The sequence below is a fragment of the Chrysemys picta genome, chromosome 7 (genome assembly GCF_011386835.1).
Source record: "Chrysemys picta bellii isolate R12L10 chromosome 7, ASM1138683v2, whole genome shotgun sequence".
NCBI lineage: Eukaryota > Metazoa > Chordata > Testudines > Emydidae > Chrysemys > Chrysemys picta.
The window spans coordinates 43,606,502-43,631,740 of record NC_088797.1 but is presented as its reverse complement, the minus strand read 5'-3'; the positions used below and the strand labels follow the sequence as shown (position 1 = coordinate 43,631,740).

General features: G+C 44.5%; 1 protein-coding gene and 1 non-coding gene across 2 annotated transcripts; both read left to right on the top strand.

Moving 5' to 3' along the window:
* Window positions 1-9,563: 9,563 nt before the first annotated feature.
* LOC112058742 (U5 spliceosomal RNA) lies at window positions 9,564-9,681 on the top strand. The gene has a single exon (XR_002887901.1). It is a non-coding gene; the product is annotated as a U5 spliceosomal RNA (small nuclear RNA).
* A 3,504-nt stretch (window positions 9,682-13,185) lies between these two features.
* On the top strand, window positions 13,186-20,123 carry LOC135972634 (uncharacterized). Its single transcript, XM_065551288.1, has one exon. The coding sequence runs from the start codon at window positions 14,513-14,515 to the stop codon at window positions 19,763-19,765; it is 5,253 nt and encodes a 1,750-aa protein (XP_065407360.1). The 5' UTR covers window positions 13,186-14,512; the 3' UTR covers window positions 19,766-20,123.
* The last annotated feature ends 5,116 nt before the right edge of the window (window positions 20,124-25,239 follow it).

Sequence of the window (25,239 nt, the reverse complement as noted above, 5' to 3'; positions counted from 1 at the left end):
TTAAACTTGTTTCAAGCCAAAATATTGAAGTTTAAAACCCATGAAAATCAAGGAGCAGAAACCATGTAACTTGATGACCAATCACATAGCTCAAATAGTTCTGGATATCTAATACCGTAAGTAATTATTAATGGCAGTTCCTGAACAATCAAAACTGAATAAATGTTCATAAAAAGCATTCAACAAACAATTTCATAGATTCTAGGACTGGAAGGGACCTCGAGAGGTCATCGAATCCAGTCCCCTGCCCGCATGGCAGGACCAAATACTGTCTAGACAGTGTAGAGTGCATTAACTTTCAATTAAGTTAATAAATTATTAGACAATTCACAAACAGGAAAAAATGGCTAAATTAGCCAATATATTGAGTGCAATGAATAAGTAACACTGCTCTACAGCCAAAATGCTTCTGAAATAAATGCAGTCAAACTTTACTAATTCTGGGTCACTGAGAATGAAAATGATGCTTAAAATTGTTGATTGGCTCTAGTTTTCATGCTATTGGGTCAGTTTATACGACCCTTGACTTGGGAATGGCGGAGGATAAGTGAGTTACAAAGGGAAGGGATCTCAATTTAAACCAGAAATGACTAAAATACATCTTTGACTGGATCTATGAATAAATCTATGACTGGGTTTGGACAGTACGTGCTTTTTAGGCAAAATAATGAATGATGCAATCTGAAGCTGGTATTGCGTCATACATGATATGAATTGCATCATGTTATTCCTAAAAGTCATGGATGATGCAATCATAACAAAGCTTACATCACTCTGCTGAACAAATTGCCCTAGATCAGCTCTAGAAATCATACAGTGTTGTGCTCTCTTATTTGTCAGTGTTTGATTTTTGCAAAGGGACACATTTCTGTTTAGCCAAAGTGAGCAGAGATGCCTCGTACTTGTGTGAACAGTGCAGATAACTTCTGCTATGTTTGTGGTGAAGTGACTTTTGCATCACAAAAGCGCAGTATAACCACTATGGTTAAGAAAGCCTATCACCTTTATTTTGGCTGCAAAATTGGAGATCAGGACAAGAGGTGGGCCCCACACATATGCTGCAACACTTGTGCAACAAATCTTCACCAGTGGTTGAACAGGAAAAGGAAATCTATGCCTTTTGCAGTGCCAATGATTTGGAGAGAGCCAACAGATCATACCAGCAATTGTTACTTCTGCATGGTGCCTCCAGTTGGGAAAGGTGTGTCAAAGGAGAAAAAGTGGACTGTGCATTATCCAAACATTCCATCAGCTATACGCCCAGTACCCAAAGGAGAAGGACTGCCGGTTCCTGATGCACCAGAATCATTCTCACTTGAGTCAGACGAGGAAGAGGACGAAACTTCTGGTCCTGAACCATCAATGTAACAGGACCCACATTTTCTCCCATCCTCCTCCTCTGAACCACACCTCATAACACAAGGTGAACTGAAGGACCTTGTCAGGGATTTGGAACAACCCAAGAGTAAGGTAGAGCTGTTGGGCTCCAGACTACAGCAGTGGAATCTCCTGGCAGGTGATGTTAGGGTTTCCATGTTCTGTGACCGTCAAAAGGATCTTGTCCCATTCTTCTTCATGGAAGATGATCTTGTAGCCTGCAACAACATCGATGGTGTGATGGCAGCCCTCAACATCGTTCACGATCCAGATGAGTGGAGACTGTTCATTGATTCATCGAAGACGAGTCTTAAAGCTGTTTTACTGCATAATGGCAATGTTTTGCCATCAATTCCAGTTGGTCATGCAGTCCATATGAAGGAAACCTATGACAACATGAAACAACTTTTGAGGTGCATAAACTATGACCAACATCAGTGGCAGCTTTGTGGCGATTTGAAGGTTGTTGCTCTCTTGCTTGGTCTGCAGACTGGATACACAAAATACTGCTGTTTTCTCTGTGAATGGGATAGCCGTGCAAGAGATTCCCACTACATCAAGAAAGATTGGCCACTCCGACAGTCATTGGAGCCTGGGAGGAAAAGTGTTCAGCATCCACCACTTATTGAATCAAGGAAGATTTTGTTACCACCCTTACACATCAAGCTGGGTCTGATGAAGAACTTTGTCAAGGCCATTGACAAAACACAAGCAGCTTTCAAGTACCTCCGTGGAAAATTTCCAAGGTTAAGTGAAGCTAAGATAAAGGAAGGTGTCTTTGTTGGTCCTCAGATTCGTGAACTTCTTCGAGATGTTGTATTTGACCATGCACTGCGTGGCAAGGAAAAGACGGCATGGAAAGCCTTCCAGTTAGTGGCAATAAATTTTCTCGGAAACAACAAGGCAGAAAACTACAGGTTGTTGGTGGAAAACCTCCTCAAGGCATACAAAAGCCTTGGTTGCAACATGTCACTAAAGATACATTTTTTTGCACTCTCGTCTAGATTTTTTTCCACCAAACTGTAGAGCAGTGAGCGACGAGCACGGCAAGCAATTTCACCAGGACATTGCAACAATGGAGAAACGCTATCAGGGCAAATGGAGCCCATCAATGCTTGCAGACTATTGCTGGACAGTGACAAGAGATGCTCCATTTAATGAATACAAGAGACAAGCCAAGAAGCGCCGAGTAGACACTGAATAGGACTAAACTATGTACATAGTTTTTTGCCTTTTGTTTCATAATAAATTTTATGTATATAACCCTTTTGCTGATTTTTAAATTGTTACATAAACAGGACAGGTGAAAAATTATCATGTAAAGCAACCATAAACACATGAAAAGACCTAGGTTTACAATTTATGATTAAAACTCTACTATCTACACAATATACATAGACATAAATGTAAAAACTTAAATACTTTTAGAAACAGTAGCCAATCAGTTGTTTTAATTGTCATATTTGAATTCAGCACATCAAAATACATAATAAATAGCACATTTTATCTCTGAAGCAGACTACTTCTCAAAAATTGTAGACCAGTGCTAGCACCCAATATGTATTGCTGACTATACCAAAATATACACACTTTGGATGAGATTTTCCAAAACACCAAAGGGCATAAGGAGTTGAAAATTTCCTCTCCCCTCCCTCACCCCTCCCATAGAGACTATCAGCAGAGTAGTTCGCTGGAGGATCCCATCTGTGGAACTCATTCCTTCTGGGCAGTCTTCCAGAGCCTGAATCTGTCATCCTTCAAACTGGAGTGGCAGACGTTTTTTTGGTGTGCACATTTATATAACCAAACAACAACTTAGAAACTGGACAATCACTTGGTTAGGTCAGAGCTGTTTGTTCTGGCAGTTGTGGGTAGTTTATGTGCCCAGTTACCTTTGTGATAGGGCACAAAAACAAGCTCTCTTTCTTTCAAAAAGTGGTCTCTACTTTGGGATACCAAATGTCGAAAGAATAATGGAACCTGTTCACAATATATCCAGTGTATTATTTAACTGAGTCTAGTAAATTTTGAATAATTAAATCACAGGAAATTGGGAATACAGAGTGAGTGGAAAGACGCTAAGTTCATTGATCAAATTCAATGTGCACTTTTTGGCCTAGTTTACAAAGGCCTTACACTCAATTTGATGACGTTTTCTGTGTGTAACACAGTAGTCTTTGAACATGGATTCAATCATTGTAAAAATTACAGGGAATGTTCTAGCCATCAGTGGGGAAAATCAGAAAATCAAAAGAGGGGAAATGGGGTACCCTCCCATCCAGATAGCACAGCCACACCTTCGAACACCTCTGCAATTGTCTAGAGATCAAACAATTGGTGGTGGCAAGGGTTAAAATCTTCCAGCATACCAATACCCCTGCTCATCCTCCCTATGGAGTTTAACATGTTGACATCCTGAATGACATCTGCCAGACAAATAATAATGGGAGTGGGAAGGCACACGGGGAATCGGGACACGTACTATCCTTGGTGGGGGAAATTGGGGAACCATGGTATGTGGGGAGGGGGGGCACACAGAGCCCCTAGCATGGGGGAGGAAAAAATGCACACAGAACCCAAGGCATGAGGGAGAAGAGAGGACAGTAATGCAGGGGGAGGATAGAATGGGGTCACACAGAACCCTAGTGGGTGGAGGAGATAAGGGGAACCTAATGGCGTATGGGGCAGAGCTAACTGGCATGAGGGAGAATAGGGGACCCTGGTATAGGAGGAGGGAGAATGAGGGCCACACAGAACTCCAGGGTGGTGGGGCAACCAAGGGGAGTTTCCGGGAGTCCCTGAAATAGAAGGGGTTGGGACGGTGGCAGACAGGGAGCTTGTTGGGTGGAATGGAATGCTACAAGGCGCCCCTGCTGTGTGCAATCAGCATAGCCTACTTAAACTACCATGTGTCAGAGAGCCCTGCCCCTCTGAGTCTATAGTTTTTATTCAGAAAAATGTGGAAGAGCATGCAAGCCTGGAAAACCATATTTAAGGTCAGATAATGGATTGGCATCCACATGATTGGAATTGTACCAGAAATTACTTCTTAAATAGTCTCTGTATGATATACACAAAGGAATTCAGAGGAAATTTGGTCTTGTAGGTAAGGCACTGGACTAGAAAATGGATCTGGGTTCAATTCTAAGCTCTGTCATATATGCCCTGTATAACCTTTGGAAAATCATTTTAGCCCTGCCTCTGTTCCTCATCTGTAAAATACTCCCTTTTTCCTACCCTTTGTTTGTCTTGCATATTCATAGTGGAAGGTCTCCGGGACAGGGCTTTTCCTTAGTCTGTACCGTGCCTAGCATAAATGGGTCCTGATCATGTTTGGGTGCTCTAGATGCTATTGTAATGTAAAAGAGATACTGAAGAAGCAGAAACTATCTAGCATATTATTCAGTAATTTCATTTCACATTTTTCTCCTTGTTTCAGAGACTGAATGCTTGTGAAGGCCTACAGACCTACACTGAGCCCAGGAACCTAGGTTAAAATCTGTAGAGAGCAGTCACATCTGCTAAATAAAAGCATGCAAAAACACAAAAAAATCATGAAATGAAACAGACAAGAAGCTACAGAAAAGAACTACTGGCTTACTCTTTAAAAGGCTGTTGAGTCTGTGAGGTGCGGAAGCTGACTGTGTGCAAGACGATAAAACCAGCACCAAATATAATAAGGACAAGGGAGCATACTGAAATTTGAAGGATTCTATCTTTTCTGAAATCTTACACTGCAAGGGGGCACAGTATGGGCTTTCTTGCTTCTTGTAATGAATATATACAACACAGGCGGTTTGTAACATACGTCTATATTCAAACTCCTTCAGCTTGTATTTGTGTCAGAACAACTTTCTGTGATACATAGTGCAAAGGACAGACAGTAGCAATGGTCTCTCAGAGCGTAGCTTCATTATTGCATTTTTGAGTTAATCCTTACCTGACCTGGAAGGGTGATATTCAACCTCAAAGGTTTTGGTCTGCAAACACAAGCTCATACAATGAAAATAAGAAGTGCAAGGTGTGGAATTGTTCTGTGAGTCATAACCAAAATTTCTCAGGAGTTTGAGAAAAGTTTTTCTAATGTTGAGTTATTTAATTATGGGAATGTGTCATGAGCTCTTGCCTCTGATCTCAGATGAAAAATGAAGTAAATCCTACACCTTAAGAAAAAAAAATTCCAAGCAAAATGGGTATTTATTTGTACAGTAGAACCTCAGAGTTACAGACATCTTGGGAATGGAGGTTGTCTGTAACTCTGAAATGTTCGTAACTCTTAACAAAGTGCAGTTCGGGCTCCAGTTCCAGCAGCTGTCACTCCAAGCCAAGTTCCAGCAGCAGCAGAACTCCCTCCTAAGTGCTAGCAGCTTCCTTGCAGGCAGCTTCTTTCTCTGGGTCAGACTGCAACCGTGTCCCCCTTCCGGCTGGGGGAGGAGGGGTGAAAACAGTGCTCCCTCCTATCCAGGGGAGAAGAAGAGGGGTGAAAGCAGCACAGACCCCAGTGCTGCTTGTGCTCTGCCAGTTGCCTTGGGCTGACAGCCCCAGCGTCTTCACTCCTAGATGTAAGTGGCTTCCCCACGTGTGCGGGTGGTGATGGGGACAGGCAGCCCACATGTGGCTACCTTTAAGATGCAATATATATAGGCATAGTACAGCACAGTACAGTATTTGCCTTTTTTTTTTTTTTTTTTGGTCTTTGCTGCTGCCTGATTGGTTACTTCCGGTTTCACATGATGTCCAGTTGACTGGTCAGTCCGTAACTCTGGTATTTGTATCTTTGAGGTTCTACTGTGTCTACAGTACAATACAGCGCAATTCATTCCCTTTTTTCACTGTGATGGGGTGGACTAGGTCCAGAGGCCCTCTGCTGGAGGCCTTGCAGCCCTGCCTCACCCTGCCCCAGAAAAGAACAGAGGAGAAGTCAGGCCTACAGGGGCTGCTGGAGCGACCAATCAGGGGCCAGAAGGGCCCTATAAAAGGAAGCAGCAGAGGCAGAGCAGTCAGTTACTGCCTGGAGCTTGAAGAGGGTGGACTGGGTGCCTGGCTGGTTGGAAGAGCAGCAGGCCTGCAGACAGTTTACTATAGGCAGGACTGAGCAGAGGGAAGGCTGCCAAAGACCAGGTGCCTGGCTGGCTGGAAGATTAGCAGGACATGGACAGGTCAATGCGGACAGGCTGAGCCGAGAACCCAGCCAGACCAGAGAGTACTGTGATGGACCCTGCTTGTCTGGTTGAAGACCGAGCCCAAGAAAGGCTGCTGAAAGGATACTAACTGAGGGTACCGAGATGGGCCCCTGTTGGGCTGTTAAAGAAGGCAGTGCCTCTGGGAAGGAAGCCTTGCTGCTACAGCCCCATACCAGGGCTGAAAGAAAGAACTAGAGACTGTATAGCCCAGAAGGGGGGATAGTGTGACTCCACCAGAGGACTGAGTCACCGAAGACCCACCAAACAGCCATTGGCCATGGGGGTGCTCATGAGAGGCAGGTGCCACCCTATTGTAAGAACTCAAAGAAAAGCAAGCTCACACCCAACCAGAAGGAGGGTGTTCATGAAAGGTAGGTGCCACTCCGTTTCAAAACTAAGTGACTGCAGGCACTTTTCAGCCATAAGGGGATGCTCATGGGAGATGGTTATTGACTCAGTTACAGTCACATTACTAGGTTTTTATTATTTTATTTATTTATTTTTACTATTAGCCAGTAAAGTTCAAAAGATTCTGACACTTATTTGAACCTATTCAAATAAACAGATCTGGGCTTGGAAATTAACGTGGTAAGGCTTTTGAGTAAGGTTTCTACTGTTTTTCTATTCCAGTTGGTCTATAACACCACAGAGAGGATTTCTCACGGTATTTTGGGTGCTGCATTACCAATTCCAGTTTAGCCCAGAAATTCAAAGGTTCATAAAGTAATTAACTAACCAAAAAATAGGAATGATAGAGGTGGTCAAATAATATTAATAGAAAACTTATTTGAATGTTCTATGTTTGAAAATACACAAGAGTATTTCTCTACTGTTCACCCATCTTATTAAGGTGGGCAAAGAAATCAAGACTATCATTTAATTGAACTAAAATGGCTTATGGTCTATGGACTCAGCTTTAGTTAAGAATCAGCTTATTTGGGACAAAGGCTCAATTTAAGTATTGTAAGCATCTGAAGTTTGAAAAAACTTAAGAAAACTACAAGTTTCTGAATAAGTATAATCTTAAACGTGATAACATCCAAAAGAACTTGTTTAGATGTACACAATCTATGACATACTCAGGCAAACTGGCTATTGCAGGATCTCTCAATAACAAGGAGACAGAGTTATTGTAAATAATATAAAGGGCATTCTTTATTGAGGCTACTGGACTTGAAGTTCTCCCGGGCTCTATATCATCCAGACTAACTACAATAAAACAGCCCCTTAGCCCGAGCCCAAGTCAGCTGGCATGGGCCAGCCACAGGTTTTTAATTGCAGTGTAGACATTGACCTATAGTAATACATGTAGTTTTTACTAAGACATAATTTCTTAAGATCTTGGAGCTCCCTGTAAACAGGGATCTCTCCTCACAATCTTTAAAACAGTCAAAGGGTAGCAATTAGAACTGATCATATTCTTCTCCCCTTCTTTATGTATTAATAATCAGGCTTTCCAACAAGGCTATATCCTTAAACTGTCAACTCCACTAATTAATGTCTGGCACTGTTTTGAAGAACAGGTTATACCATGTGTTCCTGCATTATTTAAATTAACTCAACAAGCTTTTCTTCCATCTAATTTCTGGGCTCTGGCCAACCCACTAAAAACTGGATGAAACTGGTCAATTTGTTCTTTTTAAAAAAATACAGAGAACAAACACATGCTCTGTATCTGGACTACTTTCTTTGTCCTGTAAAACCTTATAATACAAATTATATCAAATTGTTATCAAATAAGTGTTTAATTTTTTGTGCCAGCAACAATTATCCTTAAACATTAACTTTCTTATAAATCAATTTTGCAAAAGTTACCCAATGTAGATAAATAGAGCAGAGTAAAACAAAGTAATAGTGGAATTCCATCTACATTCAGTGATCTGGGATAGATCAAATCTTTTTGTATGTCCTAATGGCTAAAGGTCAAGTTGCAGTCCTTGCTGGTTCATTTCTGGAGCTATTGAAGTCTGATTCTTCTGCTACTGTGGACGGGAGTGGCTGTTATACTAGCTTTGCAGCAAACAGATTAGCTTACTTAGAATGTGTTTTTTAGAAAGGCCCAACTCAAATTTATTTCATGGTGATTCTCACAGCAATTTGGTATTTTCCATTTTAACAAGAGCTATGATTGCTACTCTTACCAATTATCTACATTCAGAAAGAGAAACAGCTGTAGGAATGACTCAGCTCAGACTATTATGCATGTAATAATTAGGTTTTCAGCCCTTATTATGGGGGGAGATAAAAACATATCTTGCAACTTTAAGGACCACTGTCAATAAGCAATATTTTGTTGCATAATCACTCCATTTGATTGACATTGCTTTTTGTTGGTGCAGAAATGCATGTAAAATTCATATGAAGCTGTCAAAGAAATTCAACATTTTATACTATAAAGCATAGAATATATATTCAAAATTGCTTTGTGTGTTCCAGCAAGCAGCACGCGTAACTTCATCATTGGCAGTTAAAACAGGTAGGAGTTCTCACTTCAAGTCTACAAAAGTTTTCCAGTTTGAAGAGTTGGAATATCTCTTAAGTAGTGAGATTTTTAAACTTAGTCTCTCCATCCCCCATTATTTGCTTTACTCTCCCTTTTCTTTGGGAATATGGCTGCAAAGAAGGGAAAGGATCTGACTGAGCAAAATAATTTTCCATTGTGCAAAAGACCAGGGAAACTGCAAGACACCCCTGAAAAAAACATCCTGGAAATTGAGCTGTGCAAGAACTGGAATTTCTGTTTTGCAGAATATTCCACAATGTCAAGATTTATTTAATTCCAAATTGGAATAAAAACAAACATTTGAAATTTACCACTGAACAATGTTTTCAAAAAAACTGTCTGTAGAAGTGCTTTGTTTCAATTTTGACTTTTTTTTTAATAAAAATGAAGATTGAAATCTGTATCAGAGGGGTAGCCGTGTTAGTCTGAATCTGTAAAAAGCAACAGAGGGTCCTGTGGCACCTTTGAGACTAACAGAAGTATTGGGTATTGAAAGTATTGAAATCTGGTTTCTCTTCAGATCGTATAAATCTTTCGCCTTTTACTAAAGATTTCCATTCCAAAACCACCAAAATTGATTTTTCAACCTTGTTAAACCCCATATTAATTTTTATGCAGTGTTATTGTCTCCATGTTGGTCCCAGGATATTAGAGACAAAGTGGGTGAGGTGATATCTTTTATTGGACCAATTTAATATTCAATTGTCGATCGATGAAATATTGTTGAAACATGTTCCCTTGGAAAGTTTCTGTTTCAATTAACTGCCATTTTTGGGTGGAAAACATTCCATCAGAAAATTTTTGACCAGCTCAACCTGGAAGCTAGATGGATTCTGTCTGCGGGCAGAAAGATCCAATGAGGGTGGAGAAACACGTTGTTATTATTAAGCTTATTCCCCTTCCAGGTTCTACATTAAATGAATCACTAATATGATTCCTGAATCAGGAATCAGGAAAGTAAAGCTACCACCTTTGTTCAAAATTTACTTATTGTAAGAGGTACCAGACTAACATCCCTGGAAAACAAAATTCTCTATACATAGAATAACCAGCAAATGGAGTGTAACTTTTTACATCATCATCACACCATGACAATGTGCCACAACTCCAATCTAGAGATCCACTTCTGGGAGTGAGAAAAAATTGGACTCCCTGCCCACTGGCTCCTCAATACCTCTGCCAGCAATGTCAAGAATAGCACCAATTAGCAGCAGTTCTAGTGGGGGTGTGTGTGTGATGATGCTTAGGAACTGAGCTAATGAAAAGGCTGAGTTTAGAATGTACATAATTGCACATAATATTAATAGTCACAGAAGCTGACATGGCTGGAAGTCCATAGTAGGAACTGTGAGCACATTTACAGCTTTCTTATGTAGCACTTGAAACTCATGTTGTCTTGGAGACCACCTGCTACATCCAGGATAACAACTTAGTTCTTCCACTACTTAGTGCCTCTCTATGCTGACACAGTAATGAGTGACACTGAAATTTTATATTACTATTTTTCTATTCCATCCAAATGGCATCACTAATGACTGGTTTTCAGCAATGGCTCTAATATTCACTTCCAAAGTCCTTGACTCTTTAGCACAACTGTTAGGGCTGGCTAAGCCATGTTAACATGTACATTTAAAATAAAAATGTAACAGTATGGAAGCTAAACAATTTCAGACCATGAAACTCCCCCCAAATCTAACTCAGTATCAAAGATCACACAGGATGAGGTTTTGCTTTAAACAACATATTTCCCCAATATTCAAGTGGGAAGAGACTGTAGCTTTCATACCATTTTAGCTGAGAGAAAATATGGCCATATAAACATCACTAGAGAAACAACTCAGACACTGACATTTGAAGTAGTAAAGAAGCAAATGGCCAAATAATTATATCTTTGTCAGTACCATTTTATTCCTTGCAGAAGTGCTGTAGGTGATAATTGACATTGTCATGATGTAAACAGTAATTGCCTCTGGGCACTAATGTGAAACATGTGCTGCCTTTGAGTCATCCCCAACCTTTATAAATGAGCAGCATAATCTTGGCAGCAGTCATGTCATGTATTAGTCAACAGCTTAAGCACTGTATTTTGTCTGATTCAGCTGAGGCATGAGTACCCTTTTTCATCCTATGATCCCATCTTGCATCTTTACGCACAAGCAATTGAATTAGAAGTCACTAGTCGTATCCCACTGGAATTAGCAGAATTTTCCTTTATAAATCAAGTTCAAGCAAAAGAGAGCTTTTCAAATATTGTTTCTCACATCTATTTACTATGTTGAATGTATGCTGAGAAATACTTGCATGAGACAATTATAGTACACTTCGTGTACACAATGGATCCAGTCTTGTATTTCTTCAACATCCAAAACTCCTGTTACACAAGATACAGGCACTAATACTTACATGGGACTGCAATGAAGGATTTATATTTAATAAAAATTCCTTTAAGTAATGCTGAAGTCACACAATTGAAACAATGCAAAGTTGGGAAACAAAAAATGAAGGTCACAATAGTCCAAAGACTTCATGCACATCCTTTAAACAATGCAAGTAGTCCTGTGGACTTCAAAAGGGACCAATAACACAGTAAAGCTAAGCACATGTATAATTTTTTGCAGGATCAGGGCCTAAGTCTCCAACACTGATAACGCCTCAATGAGGACAGCTTTCAGGTTTTGAAATTTAGTGACTTCTGCTGGAGCCATTTCTAAAAAATATAGCTAGAATATTTTCTAACACAGAAAAATGGCTGAAGATTTTGTTCAAAATAATCAGATTTCTACTTCAGGCAGACACCAAATATAGAAACTTTCATCCCAAAAGATCTAAATATTAAAAACTCAAACAAGTGGAAAATAAGGGGTTATAATAGAAACCGGAAAAATGTAAAATATGTGTGTATAAGTGTAAAATAGTACACATTGCATATGCACAGTTAGGGCCAAATTCAGAAGTGATGTTAGGTGACTTACATTAGACTACCTTATGCATCGGTAGAGCAAGCGTGAATTGGGCTAAAGTAGTTTTGAAAAAACTACTACTAAGATTTGCTGGTTTGTCCTTCCTTGTTAAAGTATTACTAGAAAATATATGCCTATTGTAAGTAGAAAATAAGGCTTGGTCCATATGTTAGGTCGATGTAAGGTGCCTTGCGTTGACCTAGCTGTCCAGGTGTCTATAGTTAAATTTGTTTCACACCAATATAAGCACCCCATTATGGCAACACAGTAATACCACCTCACCCAGCACGTTGAACTACAGTCGATCCTACTGAGGTCAATATAGTGCAAGTGTAGATACTGCCTTACCTATGTTGATCCTATATCCTCCATCAGCTGTCCTATAATGCCCTATACTAACTGCTCTGGTTACAATTATGAACTCCATTGCCCAGGGGTCACGGAGACTGGGAGCTCCCTATTCTCTGCCTTTAAAACCCTGTGAATTTTTGAAATGCCTTTTCCTGATTGTCCAGCTTGGCAACACACCTAGCAGCTCTCCATTGTTGTGTGCAACTGCCCAGCTGACCATGTTTGCTACACCCTCCAGGCATGCTCCATTCTGGAGTTGACAGGAGATACTGGATCTCCTGGGCTGTGGGAAGAAGAGGCTGTGCAGGCACAGCCGTGGACCAGATGTAGAAATGTGGACAGGGGATACAAGAGAGTACGAGAGGGATCAGCAGCAGTGCTGTGTACAAGCAAAGAAATTGCGGCATGCATATCAAAAGGCCAGGGAGGCCAACAGTCAATCTGGTGCAAAGTTTAAGACCTTACGCTTTTACAAAGAGCTGCATGCCATACTTGGCAGAGACTCCACCACCATACCACTGTGGATACCTCTGAGACACAGATTCCCAGTGTGAACAGTGAGGATGAGGAGGTGGGGGGGACACATGCAACTTTCTAGCTATGCCGTGAGCCAGGACCAATTTGAGACTCCACCACAGTCCAGTCAGCCCGGCAGTGGAGCACAGGCAAGCTCGATGCAGGGGAAGGAACGCGGGTAAGTCCGTAAATGTATTTCCCATTCCCATGTACGATGGCAACTGGGGATTGGATCAGGCAGAAAACAGGTACCGGGCAGTGGAGGATGAGCGCAATCTAATTGCTGGCATTCCTAGTGTAAGGGGACTGTTGCCCCCTTACTAACATTCAGTGGGGGTGTTTTGGTTGGCTAGCTCCCAGCACTAAAAGGGGAAGGGTCGAGGGCAAATCAGGAGCCTGAGACTGACAGTCCCCAGGAACCATGGGGAGAGGCCAATGCTCCAGATCAGCCTGATTGACAGGGCGGGCAGGCTAATCAGGGAGTCAGGAGGCCAGAGGGGGTCCCGTCCTCCGTGTGAACTGGAATGGCCTGAGTCAGACTGAGTGGGGCCGAGCTAAGGAGAGAGCAGGGGCCCAAGCTGAGCTGGAGGGCAGAACCGTGCCAGATCCAGAGCCAGAGACGCAGCCCAGGGAGAGCAGATCCTGTGCTGGGAGCGGAGCAGCAGCCACAGAGCCAGAGACGCAGCCCAGGGAGAGCAGATCCTGTGCTGGGAGTGAAGCTGCAGCCACAGAGCCAGAGACGCAGCCCGGGGAGAGCAGATCCTGTGCTGGGAGCAGAGCTGCAGCCGCAGAGCCAGGTGTGGTGAGCAAGTGGGGCCAGCCAAGGGGGAACCTGGGCAAAGGGCCCAGCACAGAAAGACACCCCCAGACAAGGGCCCTTGCAGGCCAGACCGGGAGGGGGACCTTAACCCTACGGGGGGCTGACGCTGGGAAGAAGGGTCCCACCACTCAAAGCCCGGAGGTGTGTGGCCACCACCATTGCAAGTGTCCAACCCGCAGCGTCTCTGCAGCATGGCCTGGGCCTGAGAAGGAGGCCTGGGACCTACAAGAAGCAGACTGTGACCTGCCCTGACATTCCAGAGACACTGGTTGTGATGTTCCCTGCCACAGAGCAGGGTGATGTGTTTTCCTTTAACCTTTCCCATTTTTCCTTGTTCTTTTCTTTAGATTAATTGTTAATTAAACAACTTGTATTTGCTTTAAATTGTATGGAATAATCAGTGGGTCAGGGAGGTGCCCAGTGTAAAGAGAGTACCCCGGAGTGGGGACACCCTAGCCCCTGTCCTAGGTGACCACAGCAGGGTTGGGGGTCGAGCCCCCCAGGAATCCTGGGCCCAGCCTTGTTGGGGTTACGAGGACTCAGCCAGACAGGAGAGTGGAAGGGGAGCCCTCAAGGGCAGGGAGGCCTCTGGGTAAAGGAAGTGGGAGCGGGGACTCAGATCCTTTCGCTTGCCCACCTCACCGGGGTAGTGCAGAAGTCAGGAAATTTCCCCACAATAGCGGGACCATTCCCCCGCTTACATAATTGGCGTCACGAACAGGATCCTATCCACAGGGTCCATCCCATTGGTTTTCTGGTTAAGTTCTAGTAGCATGGTCCGGGCCTAGTTGAGCACCCTACCATGGCTGGAATTGAAGAACTACGAACCCAGTTTGCTGAACTTCAGCGCAGATTATCAGACCAAGCGGAGGCATTACAGCAAGCTAGAACTGAACAGAGAGAAGCCTTATCGCTGGCCAAGGCAGTAATAGAGCAACAGACAGCAGAAGCTAAGAAACCCCCTACTATTTATGTCCCACGGGAGCGGAAGGTCACGGAGTTTGGTGGCTTCCCGACTAGACCAGGAGACATTACAGTAGAGGAGTGGGTCAAGTCTGTGAAGGCGGCTCTGCGTGTGCTAAGAGTACCTGAAGAAGATCATGTGGACTTCATAGAGGAGCACCTCAAGGGCCAGGCCAAGGCCACAGTAAAGTTCATGGCAGTGGCAGACAAAAAAAATGTGGAAAAGATATTTGAACTCCTCCTAGAAGTGTATGGGGACAAGGTACCTATTGGAACCCGACTAAAGGAGTTCTTTGAGAGAAAGCAGGAGCCCGGTGAAACTATCCGGGCATATGCATATGACCTCCAGGAGAAAATGAGCAGAGTGGAGCGGCGAGACCCTCAGCGAGTTCCAGACCCAGATACGGTTCTGAAAGAGCAGTTAGTGCTGGGGCTCCAGGATGATTCCCTCCGCCGTGAAATGAAAAGGAGGTTTAAGGAAGAGCCCAGTAAGAAGTTCCATGAACTCATGCAGGCTGCTATTATGTGGTCAGAAGAAGAGGAAGTTCCTGTGGCAGAGACAGCAAAGACTAACCCCCGTACACGAAGTGGCGGCCTTGTGAATGCAGCTGCTGGGGAAAAGGCCCTGCCCCAAACACAGCTAACATTGGAAAGCTTGAGTGAAGCTGTCCAAAAACTGGCGGTCCAGCAGGGGGAGATGCTGAAAGTGATGACTGAGGTGATGAAAGGAAAACCTCCCACTAATATGCCAAGATATCCAAGGGCCCCAGGATCCCGAAGATCTCCACTGAAGGACGAGCTGGGAAGATACATTTGTTATACTTGCGAAAGGCCAGGACATACTAGCCGAGATTGTACACTGAGAAGGAGACTGGAGTCCCAGGCGCCTGAAATTCAAAAGGCACCGGGAGCAAGCAGCCAACCATCAGAAGGCCAAGTGGGGACTGAAGGGTTTCTACGGCTGTCCCTAGGAAAAGGGCAGTGTGTCAGCAGCAAGGAAAAGGACCCTGATGATGTTAGTGTATTCAACGACTTCTGTGGCCGAGCTTTCGGGGACTGCTTGACAGTGGATATAACCATAGCAGGGGTGAGAACCCGCTGTTTGATAGACACTGGCTCAGAAGTCACCACTATTTCTGAATCATATTTCCGAAACTACTTAAAAGAGAGAGATCTGACCATGCATAATACCCGATTTGTACAGCTAACGGCAGCTAATGGACTTGCCATCCCTGTGGTGGGGTGTCTTGAAGCTGATGTAGGGTACATGGGTCGAACAATCCCTGGGAAATGCATTTTTATCCTAAAGGACACAGCTTCAGGAAAGACTTTAATGGAGAACAGAGTACCGGGAATTCTCGGGATGAATATTATAAGAGAGCTGAAAGAATTACTGTTGGTAGGAGAAGGAACCCTGGAGATGAACCGTCACGGGCAGCCTAGGAAGGACGCTACACTGAAGCGGGTACTAGCCCAAGTGGAGAGACATGGACGTTTCCCGGGTCCAACGGGACAAATTGGCTATGTTAAGGTGGCAGGGAGACAGAAGGTGGTTATACCTCCCTGGAGTGAGAAGATTATTGATGGGCGCTGCCGGGTGCCAAGCGACTTTGACGGATACAGAGTGCTTGTCGAGCCAACACCTGGGGCCAGTCTCCCTAATGGGCTCCTGGTTGCAAATGTACTTGCTAATGCCAGCAAAGGAAAAGTGCCAGTCAGGCTGTTAAACTCAAGTAAGAAGGCCATAAAATTGTACCCCCGAACCAGAGTGGCAGAGGTACACCGTCCTGAAGGAGTGGTGCCCCCATTGGGGGTGGCCTTGGAAGAAAATGGGGATGAGCTGCGGGTGATAGAAGTAAAAAAAGGCACACAGGTTACCACATCGCAAGCGGCACCTGATGGAGAGCTACCCATTCCAGTCCAAGTGGACCTCCAACAGCTAACCCCTACACAGGTTGGCCGTTTGCGGGCGCTACTGGAGAAACATCAAGAGGTCTTTTCCAGGGATGAGCAGGACTTTGGTTACACCACCACAGTGACACACCAAATAGCCACTGGAGATGCTGTCCCGATAAAACAGAGACACCGGCGGATCTCACCACGAGTGTTCCAGGAGGTAAAAAAACACATTCTGGACCTAGTGACTCAAGGTGTCCTTAAAGAAAGCCACAGTCCGTGGGCATCACCCGCAGTGATTGTAATAAAAAAAGATGGTGGGGTGCGATTTTGCTGTGACTACAGGAAACTGAATGAGGTAACGCACAAGGATGCCTACCCGCTACCCCGGGTGGAAGAGTCACTGGATGCATTAGGAAGTGCAAGAGTGTTTTCAACCCTCGATTTAACTTCTGGTTATTTCCAGGTTGCAGTGGAAGAACGAGACCGGGAAAAGACAGCAGTGACGACTCCGTTTGGGCTGTTTGAATGGACACGTATGCCATTCGGCTTGTGTAATGCACCTGCTACGTTCCAGAGACTAATGGAGGGGGTGTTAGGAGACTATATCTTAGACACTTTGCTGATATACCTGGACGATGTTATTGTGTTTTCCAAGGATTTTGAGAGTCATATGGAAAAATTGGACTTGGTTTTCACACGATTGAAGGAACATGGATTGAAGCTGAAGCCAAGTAAGTGCTGCCTCCTACGTGAAAAAGTCAAATTCTTGGGCCATGTGATTTCAAAGGATGGAATCCAGGTAGATGAAGAGAAGACCAGGGCGCTGGAAAATTGGCCGGTCCCCAAGAATGCCAAGCAAGTGCGGCAGGCTCTAGGTTTCATGAGCTATTACAGACGATTTGTTCCAAAGTTTGCACACATTGCTGCACCACTATATGGACTAGTGGGCCAGCCTGCCCAAAGGAAGGGAAGGGATCAATGTTTTGTGTGGGATGATGCCTGTCAGACAGCTTTTGACAAATTAAGACATCGGCTGATGTCACCACCTGTGCTTGCATATCCTGACTTTAGCCTGCCATTTATAGTGACAACAGACGGGAGCCTGCACGGCCTAGGTGCGGTGCTCAGCCAGAAGCAAGAGGGGGCCGAGCGTGTGATCGCATATGCGAGCCGAGGGCTGAGGAGGTCAGAAAGAAATGACAAAAACTACAGTGCTTTTAAACTAGAACTGTTGGCCTTGAAGTGGGCTATCACTGAAAAATTTAAGGATTATTTAGTGTACTCTAAATTCACGGTAATCTCAGACCACAATCCACTCCGATACCTGGCAACGGCTAACTTAGGTGCAATTGAACACCGCTGGGTGGCCCAACTCGCTGAGTTCACTTTTGAAGTACAGTATAAACCTGGAAGGCAGAACATCAATGCTGACACCCTGTCTAGATTGCCTCTGGAGGAGGAGTCAGAAGAGGGCGAGGATCTGGAGAAAGACTTCCTAGTCATTCCTGCAGATGTTGTGCGTACGTGTTTGTGGCTAGAGAATCCAAAGCCCGAGGACGAAGTGACGGTAAAGGATGCAGTACAAAACCTGGTAAGAGGAGAGAGCGCAATAATCTCGGGGTACTCATGGGAGGAGATTCAAACTCTGCAACGAGAAGGTGATGTTGGACCTGTCTTAGTGGCAGTCATGAGCCAAACGAGGCCAGACCGGAGATTTGGGGCCAGATACCCCCAGTCTAAGAAGCTAGCCAGACAGTGGGAACGACTTAGATTACATCGTGGAGTGCTGTTCCGGGTAACATATCATCCCCGAGATGGTGAAGAAGTGTGGCAGTTAGTGGTGCCTGTGTCACTCCGCCGTCAAGTTTATGAAGCCAGGCATGATCATGGGGGGCATTTTGGAGACAGGAGCACTCTGGAGGTAATGAGGAGAAACTATTACTGGCCCACGATGGGTAGCGACGTGCAAGTGTGGATCCGTCAGTGCAAACGGTGTGCCTTAGCCAAGGATGTGTTTCCTCCCAACCGAGCCCCTTTGACCTGTACTAATGTGACTGCCCCAATGGAGGTCCTAGCGATGGATTACACACGGCTAGAGAGATCTTCAGAGGGGTATGAGAACATACTGGTTCTCACGGACATGTTCACCCGATTCACTGTTGCAGTTCCAACTAGAAACCAGACAGCGCGGACAACGGCTGAAGCCCTCATAAAACACTGGTTTGTGTACTATGGTTGTCCGGCACGGTTACACTCGGATCAGGGGAGGAATTTTGAATCAGAGGTGATATCTGAATTGTGTAAATTGTATGGCATAGCCAAAAGCCGAACAACACCCTATCACCCGCAAGGAAATGCTCAGTGCGAGAGATTTAACCGGACAATGCATGACATGCTAAGAACGCTCCCGCCAGAAAAGAAGCGAGCCTGGCAGGAACATCTTCCTGAGCTGGTGTTGGCCTATAACAGCCATGTCCATTCGTCGACAGGTTACGCTCCTTTTTATCTCATGTTTGGGAGGGATCCCAGGTTGCCATTGGATATTCTGGACAGAGAGGGCCCTGAGGAGGATGAGGTGACCAATTTGGATGACTGGGTCAAAGGTCACCATGACAGGCTGAAGATAGCCTGTGACGTTGCTCTCAATACAACTAAAGACACAGCCCGGAGTAGGAAAAGGACTTATGATCGCAAGTCCAGTGGGGCTCTCATCAGGCCTGGTGACCGTGTACTAGTTCGTAACCATAGACACCGGGGGCGTAATAAAATACAGGACAAATGGGAGTCAAATCCCCACATTGTAGTCGCTCACAACAATCCTGAGCTACCAGTTTACACCATCCGGCCTGAACGAGGAGGTCCTGAGAGAGTAGTACATAGGGACCAGTTGAAACATTGCACTCTTAGTCCAGACAGGGACCATAGGAGGCGTAGATCAGTACACCCCGAGGAGGCTGAAACCAATTGGGAAATGGTTCTAGTCCCACAAACCGAATATAGAGAGGGACCGAGTGGGGCAAACCCAAACCCTAACGAGAATGGCCAGCTCCTTCAAACTGACCCAGTATTACCCGAGGATAGGGAAATAGAAAATATGGGTAACGAACCACCAGTCTTAAGAAGGTCCCAGAGGGCTAACAAGGGTGTACTTCCTGTTAGACTTAAAGATAATTATGTTATTGGTTCTATGTAGTGTTTTAATGAATATTGTTATGTATGGTATTAAGAAGTAGATGTGAAATGTTAAATATGTTAAATGTTCTTTTGATAATTGTTAATGGGTTGTTGATATACAATGACATGGGTTATGTTGTTACCATGGGGCCCGGATGTACCGGTGTGAATATTGTGGATGTGGCAGTATTTTAGCAAGGGGGAATGTAAGGGGACTGTTGCCCCCTTACTAACATTCAGTGGGGGTGTTTTGGTTGGCTAGCTCCCAGCACTAAAAGGGGAAGGGTCGAGGGCAAATCAGGAGCCTGAGACTGACAGTCCCCAGGAACCATGGGGAGAGGCCAATGCTCCAGATCAGCCTAATTGACAGGGCGGGCAGGCTAATCAGGGAGTCAGGAGGCCAGAGGGGGTCCCGTCCTCCGTGTGAACTGGAATGGCCTGAGTCAGACTGAGTGGGGCCGAGCTAAGGAGAAAGCAGGGGCCCAAGCTGAGCTGGAGGGCAGAACCGTGCCAGATCCAGAGCCAGAGACGCAGCCCAGGGAGAGCAGATCCTGTGCTGGGAGCGGAGCAGCAGCCACAGAGCCAGAGACGCAGCCCAGGGAGAGCAGATCCTGTGCTGGGAGTGGAGCTGCAGCCACAGAGCCAGAGATGCAGCCCGGGGAGAGCAGATCCTGTGCTGGGAGCAGAGCTGCAGCCGCAGAGCCAGGTGTGGTGAGCAAGTGGGGCCAGCCAAGGGGGAACCTGGGCAAAGGGCCCAGCACAGAAAGACACCCCCAGACAAGGGCCCTTGCAGGCCAGACCGGGAGGGGGACCTTAACCCTACGGGGGGCTGACGCTGGGAAGAAGGGTCCCACCACTCAAAGCCCGGAGGTGTGTGGCCACCACCATTGCAAGTGTCCAACCCGCAGCGTCTCTGCAGCACGGCCTGGGCCTGAGAAGGAGGCCTGGGACCTACAAGAAGCAGACTGTGACCTGCCCTGACATTCCAGAGACACTGGTTGTGATGTTCCCTGCCACAGAGCAGGGTGATGTGTTTTCCTTTAACCTTTCCCATTTTTCCTTGTTCTTTTCTTTAGATTAATTGTTAATTAAACAACTTGTATTTGCTTTAAATTGTATGGAATAATCAGTGGGTCAGGGAGGTGCCCAGTGTAAAGAGAGTACCCCGGAGTGGGGACACCCTAGCCCCTGTCCTAGGTGACCACAGCAGGGTTGGGGGTCGAGCCCCCCAGGAATCCTGGGCCCAGCCTTGTTGGGGTTACGAGGACTCAGCCAGACAGGAGAGTGGAAGGGGAGCCCTCAAGGGCAGGGAGGCCTCTGGGTAAAGGAAGTGGGAGCGGGGACTCAGATCCTTTCGCTTGCCCACCTCACCGGGGTAGTGCAGAAGTCAGGAAATTTCCCCACAATAGCGGGACCATTCCCACTGCAGATAACAGCCAAAAAGGGCTTGCTCCCAAAGGGAAAAAAGAGAGAGAGAGACCTGGGATTTTGCTGGTGGGCCTTGTGTCTGCTGGAGAAGGGAGATTTGAAGCTTGTGCATACCAAGGTCCCCACTTTTCATACCCTCTGTCCCCCTCATGGGTATCAGGATAAAGAGGATTCAGAAGAATGAGCAGAATCCAAGGGCTAAACTGAGGAGAGTCTAACCCAAGTTACAGGTTAAATGTTGGGAGCTCTGTAACCCTGCACTGGTCCCACTTAAATACCTGGTATGTAATAGAGCATTAATAAAATTGTGGTCTCGTGCTTAAATCCATCCATGTGTCTATCTGCATTCACCTGCATCTCCTGCTCAAAACAAGCTGTCATGTATGTGAAAGAATTCATATACATTTTCAGAGCCTATTCACACTGATTGCTACCTTTCAGGTATCAGTAGGGATAAACTGTCCCTAGAAACTGAAAGACCATGGAAATGTGTAGACAGTCATACAAGCTTGAACTGAATGAAGTTAAAATGATCTTCTAGGAACTTATACTTTTCTACATGGTGGTTTCAATTTACTTTCAATAGGGCAGTTCTGAGATGCTGTGTGACTCGAAGTCGTTCTCTAGTAGTTGGTTCAGCCTCAATAGTAGGCTAAGAATGGTGGGTGCATGTTACCTTACATATACTTTCAATTTGAAGCACAGTTTATTGCAGGTGGGCAATGTGTGAGCAAGATATGAGCAAAGTCTCATAGTGAGATTCAGTGTGGCAAGATATGCTGTAGTTTGTGATTTAAGAAGTTGTAGCTTCATGCTACCCTAAGAGGAAGTAGGCATTACATTAGCAAATGTCTAGGTTTTTATTCTAATGCTTATGGGAATAAAATCCAGATCTGCACTGCAAATCCTCAGTATTTTTATAGCACAGTTTATTACTGTATTTCTTGATGACAATTTTGTTATTTCAGTTGCCTTTCTAGAAATTCTGAAACAGGCTGTGTATAAGTGAGTGGATACATGTTATCACCCACAATAAATTCACAGCATGGTATTGATGCTAAGGATATGATCTCTCCAATATGCCAACAAGAACAACATCACACGTTTGTATGACATGATTGGATGCATTCTTCAGTGGAAGTGTAAAGAGTATACATTACATTCACACAGTTTCAAAACCTTAAAACTAGATTATCTATCTTGGGAATCAGCAGTCCAGAGGCTTCAAAATAAGGCAGGTGTAAGTCTCAAACAGTGGGTAGCCAAGCCAGAACAGACTATGAAAGAGCAGATGTGTTGCACAGCCCTGCTCACAGTAGGCATTCACAACCATGCAGGATTAGACACTGATGTGTATTTATATTGCTTTTACTGTCAAAATATCAAATTCTTGATAAGTTATCTTCTCTTTAATACATTGTAATAACTTTATCAATACCCACGTGTGCTCTACTCACTGCAGGAATGGTGCCTCCTCCTGGCTGTTCTGGGGATTCACTCCATGAGGCCAATGCCTCTTCCTGCGGTTGCAGGCCATTTCTCTGTCTCTCGCTCTCAGTCAGCAGCCCTACTCTCACTTCATTAACTGTTGCTGACTCTTAGTGATTTGGCCCTCTGGCGAGGTCACTCAACATTTCCCCCCCTTCCAGGGTAGAGTCCTTCAAAATCTCTCCTGTTCAAGGGGCATCCAGCAGTCCTCATGCCTGGTATCCTGACCCTGTCACCCCTGCAGTGACTCAGGCAGCCTTCCAATTCACTGCCCCGCCGGTGCCACTTCCCCAGCCCTCGACCCTGAGTTCCAGCCCAGGGACCCTACAACATGGAGCCAAGGTCTGTTCAGTCCCCAACCTTGCTGCTAATTCACTGGGCTACTTCCTACCCCATGTCCCATCCCACAGGCTCTCTTCTCCACCCTGCTCTCTTCAGGGTACACCCTTCCCTCTGAACCAGGCTCTCAGGGTACTACTTTTTCCCTGTGTTCCCTCCTTCCCTCTCTACTAAACAGAGGGTGACCACAAACTTCCTCCAAGCAACCCCTTGCTGCTGCCAGCTTCCTGTCTTTATGCTAGCCCAGCCCATCTCTGCTCAGGAGAGTTTCCTCATAATTAGGGCTTTACTCTCACCCTTAATTCCCCCAGCTTGCTAATTGGGTCCACCTTGTTTACCTCAGCCCTTTTAGAGCCAGTGTGGGGGGCTGTACTGTGTGTATATATAAAGACACCTAAAGGGGTGTTGGAGGGGGTGTGTGTGTGTGTATTCTTCCAACAACAGCGCAATCTTTAGGTGCATTTCAGGGACTGAAATAGCCAACTAATCAAGTAATTTAGCTACATATTTAAATGGTCTACCTATGCCATCTAATATTAATTCTCATACACATTAATCTCTGCTCTTAGAATCTGAATCAGGTATAAACATTTACCTTACTTTGCATGTATCACTACTCAGATTCTTGCATAATGTGCACAGTACTCAAAGATACACACAGATTTAAGTTTGTAGGGAAAATAGTACATTGTGTGAAATTAGAAATGATAAACATACATTTTAAGACCATATCAAATTCAAAAATACAAGGGGCAAAATGGTTGTGCATGCAACCCTAATTTTTGAATTTCTTGACTTGAGTGCTTAACCATGCAACTTCAACATTCTTAATGTAACTTTGTATGGAATTTTAAAAGGATAAAGTAGAAGACATAAATGTTTGTCTCCTAGACTAGAAAGTTCTGCTGGCTTGCCAAAAAATAAAATAAATAAATAAATAAAATCAACTGACACTGATTAAATGGTCCCACCCACATCTTGGGAGGTCTGCAGGAGGCTAAGTCTCCAGTGCACCTCAGAAGGTCTATAGAGAAGGACAACATTTCTGTAGAGATATTTGGGAAGTGCCCCGTTCAACAGAATTCTGCCACACAGATTCACAAGAGGAGGCTGAGAGATGCTTACAATATGGGCAGTAGTGGAGGGTGTTTTTTAAAGGTATCCAAGATCTGCAGTTAGCCACTCACACATGTTCAGTGCAGACTTCCTTCACCACAGTTTACAAGCTTAATAAGATACCATGCAAAATGTACTATGCATCCACATCAGTTTTAATAGGCTTAAAATTATGTAAAATCCAAAATAATCTTCATCCCAGCACTCAAAAGTAATTCTGTGCAATGACTTAATTGTTAGTCCATGGGAAAGCACATGCAGAACTGGGTTTTGTCTCCACAACACACAATACAGTACCCTTACCCTTCATACATAATATGATGAAATACACAGGACATCACCAGTACTGTTGTACTCATTGGAAAAACGAAGCTTTGTTTCATATAATTAATCTCTCACAGAACTACTGAAAGTGATGAGACGTCTTCAAATTAGCCCATACCTACAACATTCCCTTATGTTTCTGAACCTCCTGTGTCAGATACCAGATATTTTTTCACTTTAAATAGTCAGGACTTAACAGCTTTCTTATGCTTTGTATGTAAAAATTTAAGTGTAGAGCTGGGTTATATTTTTTTTGGCCAAAACTTTGTTCTGTCAAAAAAATGCAGATTCAGGTCAATGAACACATTTTGCATATTAGTATCAAATTTCCCGATTATAGTAAAAAAAACAAAGATTCTGAACAAAAATTAAAATATTAAGTTACATTTTCAAAACATTTTGATTTTTATTCAAATGACTGTTTCAAATTTTACCCCAAATATTCCATAAATCACACAAGTCAGAGGAAATCTTGTGCTCATCAAAGCTTGAGGAATAAAGCTCAGCTTCAACCTTTAAACAATTAAATAATAAACTCAGAATGTGAGCTGACTGCACTTTTAAACTAACAAACACAAAAGGCAAGCACTTGGTCACAGTGCTTTAAGCCAAGGTCCTGACCTGGCCCTGAGGTTCAGAGCCAGCATTGAGCACCTCCTCTGTCCCAGGCTCACCCAGCACTCACCCTGAGAGGAAGCAGGCAAGCCTTCGTAGTCAGCGTCTCCACCAGTCTACTTTGCCCTTCTAATTCTTTGGAGGAGTTAATCGTGTTGGCAGCCCAGCTAGAGTGGATTTTCT